Below are 10,491 nucleotides of genomic sequence, written 5' to 3'. Positions count from 1 at the left end.
TTCTAAAAATAATATTTTATATCTTAAGTTGATCAACAACTAATCTATCGATCAATATAATTAAAGAAAGAATAGAGTTGTTTAAACTAGCAATGACTGAGAATAAGTTAAAGAATACCCACAAATATGGTGATTTAGATGTGGATAACATTACACTCGAGATCAATAATTTTCATGGATCTCAATTCTTTTAATTATTTTATGAGATAATAACCAAATCCCATCTTACCTATTATTTTCCAAATTTATGAATAGACTATTAAATAAAAACCATTGTTTGATTAGTGATTTTTGACGATAATAAAAATTAAATACACCAATTTTAAAATGCCTTGTTGAATATGTGCCTAAGATTAAGAAAACCTCATTTTCAGGTAAAATTGAAAATCAGAAAATAACTTGATTGGGATTTACTGTGTTCTCATTGTTCTCTTAACTTAGAACTTTTTTATTTATTTTTAATTTAACCTGTGAATACAGCATGTTTGTTCCCATTAAACCGAGAATTGAGGAATATGTACGTAACCAAAACAATTGGAAAATGGTGAAGTCAACGGTTATTTCCTAGAAATACGAGAATGTTTGAGTGATGTGGTTGCCCATTTTTGTTCATTTGACTCTTTCTAAACAATAAAATTATGTTACAAGTGTTAATAATACACTTCTCTCCATACTAAAATATTATAAAAAATAATAATAGTTAACGCATAGGCCAATTAAAATAGTTAATTAATAACAATTCTTAAGCACAAAAAAAAGTGATAAATGAACTAAGTTAAATTTATTTTTTTATGAAGACTATCTCAATCTTTCTGATTATTTAAAGTAAATGAATCAATCTTCAAAAACCACCTATTCTTTCCTGAAACTAAATCAGAACTTCAAATTTGAACTAACTGGATTCATTACACTTACCCTGTAAGTTTTATGGAAAGTGATGTTTGGAAGGGTGGTATTGAGTATGACATGAGTTGAGTTAAGGGTGTCAACAGCATCCTAGTTAAGGTCTGGGACCGGGCAATAAATAGGCAAGGGACCCGTCTAACGAGGTCAACCATAGCTATACCTTAAGTGTTCTCGAACAAATTTATAAGTTTGACCCTGCCAATATATTTTATTCAAAGCTACAAAAACCCTACCTACCAAAAACAGCTATTCAGAAGTTCTTTGATACATTAGCTGTGAGCCATTTTTTGCCCACGAAGACCACTATAATTTTGTATCAGGCATCGTGATCAAGACAAGACCACTTCAACTGTTACACTATAAACTGAAAGCAAGATATGGCTTTAAATTTAAAAAGGAGATACAATAAAAGATTACATGGTTAGACACTTGATATAGATTATAACAGGAAACGATAATTTTAAAATTACTGACGTGTATTCAGCAGTTTAAACTTTGACTCTAATTTCAAATCTTTCATTCATTGCTGACATATACAGAGAGTTTAGTTAAGCTAAAACTAGTTTAAAATATGATTGTTAGATAAATAATAAACATATCTCTTAAAACCGATTTTACTTACATTAAATCAAACATGATCAATTCACACAGGCTATTGGACTGAGGTGTCCTCATGAGTAAAGGCCGACCTCATTAAACTTATTGGGTTTTCTGTTTCACACTTAACATCGGTAGGGTATGTTTAGAACGCAGATACCCATTATCAATGGGTTCCCATGTGAAGTCTATGCCCAAAAATTAACTACTTAGCCAACAGTATGCGTATCAACTTGATGTGAACGCTTAAAAGCAACAAAGAAACCTGTTTAAGGACATGAACAGCACCGCTCAACCAAACAAGTATATCATGTCATTCAAAAAGGTAGAGCTTTGAGAATAGATCCTGAATTGCTCACTTTTCTAATATTCCGTTACTTCATAAACTGTATCAGTAGACCAGTTGACTGGATCATATATCAAACCTGGAATCATCTCATCCATGACTAAGAGTGGTAATTTAATATTTCATTAGAAACCGTCTAGATCTACGACTCCTTTGAGGAAAGATAAGATGACATTGACACCACTAGAGAGCAATTGTTTGCGATGTCTTGTCCCGTTTTATTCCGCGTTGTTTAGTCTATGGATTTCATTCACAATTGAAGCTTTCTGTGGGGCCTTTATTATCTATCTGATACAGAATTTGGACTCGAACTCGGCTTACTCAGAGACTACTAAAATTAGCATCAGGAATAGAAACTCAAACAAGTATAACCGAATTACAGAGTAAAATATATCCATATGATCACACCAAACAAAACTTTCCCATCAACCTAATATATGGGCATTTTAGAAGAGATCAAGACAATAGTCAACATAAACATAGTTCCTCTTAGTGTCTACTGTGGTGAAACCGGAAGTGGAGACAGGGAGAAACCCGCAATTTATATAAACTATAAACTAGCTACAGATAAAAATCATACTCTAAAGAAAATATATAAGCGCTACATTTTAGATCTAGGTGTGAATAAATTATCCATTTTATTCTTGAGCAGTTGGAGTAGCAGCCGGTTGAATTCTCCGTTGATGCACATCCCAATTATACACACGAGCAATTGTAACCTGATAAAATAGATATATATCAATAACTGAAATTAATTATTTTAAGAACCCTGTGAAAAGATTAGATGATGGATTACCGATACCCATTCTCAACAACATTTATACAAGATACAAAAAGCAGTTCAAGTGTCAATTCATGATATAAAGATAAGATGTGCATGGAAGGAAGATGTGAAAATGAGAGGGTAGAAAATGCTGAGTGGGCATCATTGTACGCTTGTTTTTAAAGAAAACAAAGGAATGACTGGAAATGAATCACTGTTTTTCATTGTTTATTTGTGAGTGTATTTTTCCACACTAAATAATTTTCATATATTTGTTTTTCCATTCCAAATAAAAATTCCGCATTTTCTTTGCCAAAAAATAACCAGTGAAATGAAACTTTTTATCTCAATTTCTACTTCCTTTTTTATGTTTTCTCACATTCTGTCCCTCCTGCTGAGAACTTCCCTTAATGGCATTAAACGGCCTGTCGCCATGCTGCTATATAAGCTCAATGTTCTTATGTTTATTTGCTTTAAATGGGAAGGTGTGGAAAATGCAGAGGCATATGGAACCCTTAGTTAGCAAGCTGACCTGAGTGATTGTCACCTGGTCCCTCAAGAACTGAAGATCAGCAATCAGAACTTCTAAACTGGCTCTAGCATTATCCAGGTTCTTCTGTAGAAGACCCGTAGCCTGAAACAGAAATATATACTTTATTTATACAGGGGGAAAAAGAAACAAAGAACAGAAATAACACCTAAAAACTAACATACAATTACCTCTTCTAATGAATATTCGAGCATAACATTTGCTCCCAGCCACAGGCACACCGAATCAGTTTCTTCTATGCGTGCTCTTGAATATATGCCTTCTGATACTTCAAAATCAGTAATAAGTTCCTGTATTTAAATTCAAATACAAATCTTAAGTTTGTAAAATAACTAATGATTTTCACTTGCAGTAAAAACTTTAAACAGATTACTAGAAATAGAAAGGTTGTATGAACAAATGCTCAATATTAAATTTTTAATGACATGCAATATAATGAGAAATTGATTGACAATAGTAACTTGGGACTCCTTAACAACAATTGAGCCTGAAATTTGGGTGGGACGGGAGGTAACTGGGATTGGAGGGACAGTGATATCCAAAACTGCATTCCAAAATCACACAAGAGTGGATTGGTCGCATAGGCAATCTCACAAATACAAATGAAAACCTAGCATACAATGAACAAAAGCTTCTTTATTGTACATGGATATCAGTCCATCGTCAGTCCTTTCATAGAGTTCATTTTATATCATTTTTTCTTTTATTCCTCTGTTTCCTCTACCGTAATCTTTCTAACCCAAAAGTACACAACTAAGCACAACTTTTGCACATCTTTGTTGTTTCAGACCTGCCAGATTTACATATATGAAAGTACTGGTGATGGAGAATCCTCCAGAAAAATGAAAGCCAAACATTTGTGGTTGGTATCTGCAAGAATCTAACATGTTTGAGCCTACAATGTGAAGGCATTCAAGTACATGCAAAAACATTAATACTCTTGTATGTGTGTCGAATCTAGGACTGGGACTGCTTCTCTATATCAGGAAAAAGATTGATCACGGTATCAATCTTATAGGATATGAGGGATAACACAAAAGCAGATTCCAGTAGCTTGAGATGTGGAATCAACTATTAGGTGATGATGACGATACACAAATCCCAAAGAGTTTTATCATATAGTACAAATCTAACATAAAAACTATAACCAAAAAATAAATCAAAAGCATATGTACAAAGAGATTCCATATAACTAGAAAATTAGAATAAGCAGCAGCAATGAAGCCTAACAATTAAGCATGGGGACCTGAACTGGCAACTTTTCATGGAAAGAAGGAAACTACATGCTAGCTGTCAACAAGAAAATAAAGGATATATCTAAACAATGGTCACGACCATAAAACTAGAGCAATGCTTGCATACTATTGAGGAATCAGGAGGTCTTGAGGATGTAGCAACATTAAAAAAATTATGGCATATTTTGTCGGGACAACTATATGTATTGACAGAGTAAGATGCATACAATTTCAGAGTTCAGCTGTCTGATAAAAGTTAATCTGACCATTACTATCTTGACACTTTTGTAAGATAATAATAACTAGAAGTATCTTTTACCTAAATAACATTTACTATTATAATTTGTTAAGATATAGTTTGTTATAGAAGATCAGGATGCACACGAACCTCACCAGTACCCTTCTTAGCTTTCAATGTAGCAACAATGTCTAAGCACTTTTCAATATCTGGTATCTTTGCCTGACAACAACCACAACAAAAGTGTCACTACAATAGGTTGGTTAGATACCTAAACAAAAAAAATATTGGATATACTCACTTCAGAGTAACTTTAGATGAATCATTTTATGTTTACATTTTTTTTGCCAAAATAGAATAAAAAGGGAACATATTTTCCTGTTTTACTTGAAATTTTAAAACTAGCAATTGGTAATAAATCAATAAGATTGTTTTAAGTTCTTTCTATACCAGCATTCTACTTCAAAGTATGAAGCCTAGACAGTTAGGAATGGCCAAAATTCAAAATATATGACAACTTTAGATTGGAGTCTAAACCTATCATCCTACATAACATCAATGCAACTGAACTCAGCCATGAGGCGTGAACCCATGTTTGTTCTGGTTACATCCCATATATGTTTCAAAAACTACAGAATTAGAACCGTGACACATGACACAAGACCCAAGATGAATGATATTAATCATGTGTTACAGGAAAAATAGTTTGCTTGATCCCATCCAACAGACACCTAAACAGGTATAAAAATGTCAAATTCACACTTGATATTTGACAGGTTAAAGTTTTAACTGGTGCTATTAATTCTAACATAAAATACAATAACTGTTTCTTTACCTCATATTTCTAGCCCGCAGACAAAATACCAATAAAACAATAATAACATAAACGTATAACCATGCCCCATTGTAACTTATCAAGAAATAACAAAGTATAATCTATTAGATATATAGGGAAATGAAACCTGAAGATCCCTTTGCTGAGCAAGAAGCTTCATTTCTACTACCTTGTATTGCTGAAGTCTGCAAGGAAAATATGATAGATCCAAATTCATACAAACACTAATGAAAGTACATTCACCATGGAAACTAGAAATATATTCACATATAAGTGTTCCTTTCAGTGTCCAAATGAACTTATGGTTTTGAAAGTATCTTTCAGAGCAAGAGAAACTTAATATTTCTGCATAATTAACACATTAGTAGCATTTGGTAGACAAATTAGAATGGAGACCAGTGTTACAAATGGTGGATGGCCAAAATTCTGCCACATAAACACATAATTGCAGCCTATGGAGCTGCCATTGCAGGCCTTCCTTCACAGATTGCCTATGGGAATTTGCCAAAAAATCCACTGTCATTTAACTATGACAGGGACATTTAATTCCTTTCCCATGTTTGGTACATTTAAAAATAGAAGAAAATTGGGTACAGGGTTAAAAATTGGTACATTTTGGTATAACTAAAGAGTTAGATACCAAGGAGAATAGTTTAGATCAATACCATACATACCATTTAGTTTACTAGTTAAACACATCATATTGAAATAATAATAATGATGGAAAGAGGTTCATGAGCAGAAATTCCATTTAATAATAATTGTTAGGACTAGCGTACAAGAGAAGAGTCCAACTCAAAACACTAGCCCACAAGATGGGAAAGTCACACGAGACTTAAGTATGACATAAAGTAGCTTATCCTACTTAATGTGAGACTCTTAACATTGTCACCTCCATGAAGGACCAACATCTACAACTGCTTCGACCCAATCAACACCAACCTAATGGCAGTCAATTTATCTTTGACTGTTTCACTCGCCTATTAGTGTTCAGTTTGCCCCTTAATCCAGCTAGGTATCAGTTTCTGTACTTTAACTCTCAATAAACACACCAATTGGTAGGACTTAAGCACAAAAGAAAAGTCCAACCCAAAAAACTAGTTCATTAGGTGGAAGAGCCTCAAAGTTCAAATATTAAATTAGATAAGTTATCCTACTCAATGTGGAACTCCTAACAAATGGCTAGATTATACAAATTGCACACTTTATTAATCAAATTGTACACAATTTAAGCATCATGCATTGACATGTTCCAAAGATCTAAAAAGGGAACCACGTGGACTGCAACCTTAAAATGACATGAAAAGCTGCATTGTTCATTAACCACTATTCATATCACAGAAACAAAAATAAAAACAGACTATAATTTCATGTAGCTTAACAGAGATTGTTTATCCAAAATAACTCCCACACCATTCAGCCTCTCCTCATTTCGAGGTAATAATTCATTTAATGTTGCACAAATTTCCTCCCATGTAGCAACTTGACCAACTGAGATAAGGCTTTATTGTTGTATGCACAAATTCTCCCCGTTCCAAAATCCAGACCAAAAGATCCAGCCTAAAAATCACCCATATTGATCTTCTTCAGCTCAGCTTGTTATGTCATCCCTATTCCCTACCTTTGCATAAAAATACTTGATTTCCCATTCAATCAACTTTAGAAATACCTACCAACTCCACTTATAAACTCACATCAATTTTTCTAACTCTATCACATTCTTTTGAAAATCTTATTACTTCACACGCACCATCGACAATCACTATGTCACACACCCCACACATTTCTCAACCACAGTCAAATCTAAGCACATTTACTCGAGTCCCATACTCATTTATAAAGGAAAACTACAAGGCACTGAAAAAATGCAGATTAATCTAGCTAAGAACTAACTTAAACTTGGAGATGATTACCACACTGATGCAATCCCAAAATTCTACTAACGAACAATAGAAGCTGATTTTTACTATCAAGACAACCAGAGGAAAATAGTAAGCAGATCCTTAAAATTTCAGGTTTCGAGAATGTCGAAAATGAGAAAGTAAAAGAGAAAAATAAAGATGAAAACCTTTCTTGGAGAAAAGCGAGGGCTGAACCAACATCGAGGCCCGATTCAGTGAGGTAAGTTTGGACATCCTCCACGAATTGTGCCCCTGGTATTCCTCTTCGTTCCGTCAGCGCCGAACCTGAACCTGAACCCGAACCCGAACCCAAACCCGATGTTGAAGACGAAGAAGCCATTGTTGACGCTCACACGCCGCAATACACAACACGACGCTTTATCAGTTGTCGTTTAAGTTTGGGTCCAACCGTGGACTTCTATTAGGCCACGACCAAAGCCCATACTCGAGTTTGGTTCTTTCCTCCTCTTAAAGTTACTTTTTACACCACCTATTTTATACTAGCATCACTCATTTTTTTGTGGTAAATTTTATTTTAAATTTAAACATATCCTTAAAAAATAAGAAAAAATATCCCACACTTAAAGGAAGGTTTGTTTTCAAGTATAAAATTGTATCTCGATACATTATTAAATATTATGTTTAAAACTTTTATTTCTATGAACATGTTTGCCTTGACGTCAGTAATTTAAAAAAATATTTAGTTGAAAATTAAAATTATAACTAAAAATAAATATAGAGGGTAAATTCCCTAGCTAACACCATTTACACTTTTATTTTCTTATCTAGCACCATTTTGTTTTTATTTCCCTATCTAGTATCCTTTTGTTTTTATTTCCCTATCTAACACCCTTTTATTTTTTATTTCCCTATCTAGCACCATTTAAAAAATAAATAAATTAATTTTTTTTTATAATTTTAATTTTGAATGTATTAAAAAATAAATATTTTTAATGTTTAAAATAATTAGAAATATAATTAATGAATAAAGAAATGAGTTTTTACAAAATAAAAATAAAAAAGTAATAAATTTAAAATATTTAGTTTAAAAATTATTTTTTTAAGAATGAAGAAAATAAAAAATTAAACTCTACAACAACATAAAAGTTGAATCTATAAACATAATTAGTATTTATTTTTATTATTATTGATGATGTAATCATGTTAATTTCAAGTATAAAATACAGGATATAATTATAAAAAAAACAAGTTGAATAAGGACTGATATGGACATAAGAGAACAACATGATCGAACAAAAAAAAAATGTTCATATTGTCAAACACCAGGACACACATAAAAAACTTCTTCCAAAATTATTGGATTGTGCACTTCTCGTCATTAATTATGTTTCATTTCGCACAAACTATTTAATGTACAATTGAAGAAAATATTAAATGAATGATCATCTTTCATTTATTTTTCTTTTTATGATCAACATATACTTATTTAGTATCATCTTATATCTCTTATATTTATCTTATTTATATTTTTTTATATTTTTTATCTTTATCTTATTTTGTTTTGCCTTTATTTTATATATTTTATGTTTTTAGTTATTATTATTTTTCTGCCATTCTTTATTTATTTCAATTTTTTTTGTTTTTATTTTATTGTTGTTGTTTTTATTTTCTAGACTTATTTATTTTTGCATTTTTTTTCTTCTCATTTTTAAACATCAAGGGTAACATTTTGCATTAGTTTTTTTTTTAGAATTTTGCATTTAAGGTAAACACTTTAATATTACTTGTGTGTCAACTATTAATTAATACTAATTGACTTTGTTTTTTTTTTATAATTATGTACTGTATTTTTTACTTGAAATTAACATGATTACATCATCAATAATAATCAAAATAAATACTAATTTATGTTTATAGATTTAACTTTTATATTGTTGTAGGGTTTAATTCTTTATTTTCTTCATTCTTAAAAATAATAATTTTAAACTAAAAATTTTAAATTTATTACTTTTATTTATTTTTATTTTGTAAAAACTTATTTCTTTTTTCATTAATTATATTTCTAACTATTTTAAATATTAAAAATATTTATTTTTTAATGCATTCAAAACTAAAATTATATATAAAAAAATATTTTATTATTATTTTATTTATTTTTGAAATGGTGAGGAAAATAAAAAAAATAAAAAGGTGTTAGATAGGGAAACAAAAACAAAAAGGTGCTAGATAGGGAAATAAAAACAAAAAGATGCTAAATTGGAAAATAAAAGTGTAAATGATACTAAATAGAGAATTGAAACAAATATAGAAGAAAGAAGTAAGAATAAGTATTTGTTGAACACATATCTAAGCCAAAAGAGTTTACCAATTGCTTATGTTTTGTTTATTTATTTTTTAAACATTTAGGGTAAAAGTACGAAATGTTCAATAAAATTACATTTTTTTCCAATAAATTTTCGGTAAATTTATTGTTTTTACTAAAGAGAAAAGTGGCATTTCCCTCCTTTCTCGTATAGTAAATTAAAAAAAATACGGGAGCATTTGAGAAGGCCACGTATTTCTATTTCAGATTTACACCATTAATGGGCCTTTTGGGCCATCATAAATTCCATCTTGTAGTTAAACCTTTCAATACTTCCACAAAAGCAAATCCAAAAAAAATTTTTTTTAGCAAATCCAATGAAAAAGTTGGTTTTAATATTTTTGAAAATTTTAAATAATTTTAAGTGAAGCATAATCTCAACTTTTTAAAATAATTTGCACCTTTACATCCTTGTATCTCACTTTCAGCCGCAGTGTGTGAAAATAATTTTATTATTTGAATGCGTGAGACTGACAAGAAGATTTGTTGTATTTAATGTTCTTCATTGCAAACATAATTTTTTTTTTTAGTTTTGCACTAAATATTTGAATCTTGATAATTTTTTTTTTCAGGATTTTGTGGCTTCCAAAAAAATGAAAAAAAAAATAAGCAAAGAAAACATAACCATCACGAACAAAAACACCATAAAATCCTCAACATACTAAGAAGGATATTATTCTTAGTATATTATTGAAATTAAAAAAAATATATAGAGGTGCACGAATAATTTTCAAAAAAATGGTTTTTAACTGAAGAAAATAGTTAAAAAATCTACACGCATGTCCTTAAATTATATG

General features: G+C 30.7%; 1 protein-coding gene across 1 annotated transcript; it reads right to left on the bottom strand.

Moving 5' to 3' along the window:
- Positions 1-2,186: 2,186 nt before the first annotated feature.
- On the bottom strand, positions 2,187-7,760 carry LOC137831949 (prefoldin subunit 3). The gene is made up of 6 exons (XM_068639867.1): positions 7,539-7,760; positions 5,598-5,655; positions 4,786-4,857; positions 3,333-3,452; positions 3,145-3,246; positions 2,187-2,568 (listed from the first exon to the last, which is right to left on the bottom strand). The coding sequence occupies exons 1-6, from the start codon at positions 7,709-7,711 to the stop codon at positions 2,488-2,490; spliced, it is 606 nt and encodes a 201-aa protein (XP_068495968.1). The 5' UTR covers positions 7,712-7,760; the 3' UTR covers positions 2,187-2,487.
- Positions 7,761-10,491: the final 2,731 nt, after the last annotated feature.

This window comes from Phaseolus vulgaris, chromosome 6 (assembly GCF_000499845.2).
Source record: "Phaseolus vulgaris cultivar G19833 chromosome 6, P. vulgaris v2.0, whole genome shotgun sequence".
NCBI lineage: Eukaryota > Viridiplantae > Streptophyta > Magnoliopsida > Fabales > Fabaceae > Phaseolus > Phaseolus vulgaris.
Note: the sequence above shows the minus strand (reverse complement) of the source record. Positions and strands in the feature narration are given on the sequence as shown.

What these genes read in the sequence shown, in the direction of transcription:
- LOC137831949 (XM_068639867.1), bottom strand. Translation starts at nt 7,711, where the DNA reads ATGGCTTCTTCGTCTTCAACATCGGGTTTGGGTTCGGGTTCGGGTTCA. An exon ending in CTCAGCAAAGGGATCTTCAG is followed by an intron (nt 4,858 to 5,597) that starts GTTTCATTTCCC and finishes GGTTGTTGTCAG; the next exon opens with GCAAAGATACCAGATATTGA. An exon ending in ACCAGGTGACAATCACTCAG is followed by an intron (nt 2,569 to 3,144) that starts GTCAGCTTGCTA and finishes CTATTTTATCAG; the next exon opens with GTTACAATTGCTCGTGTGTA.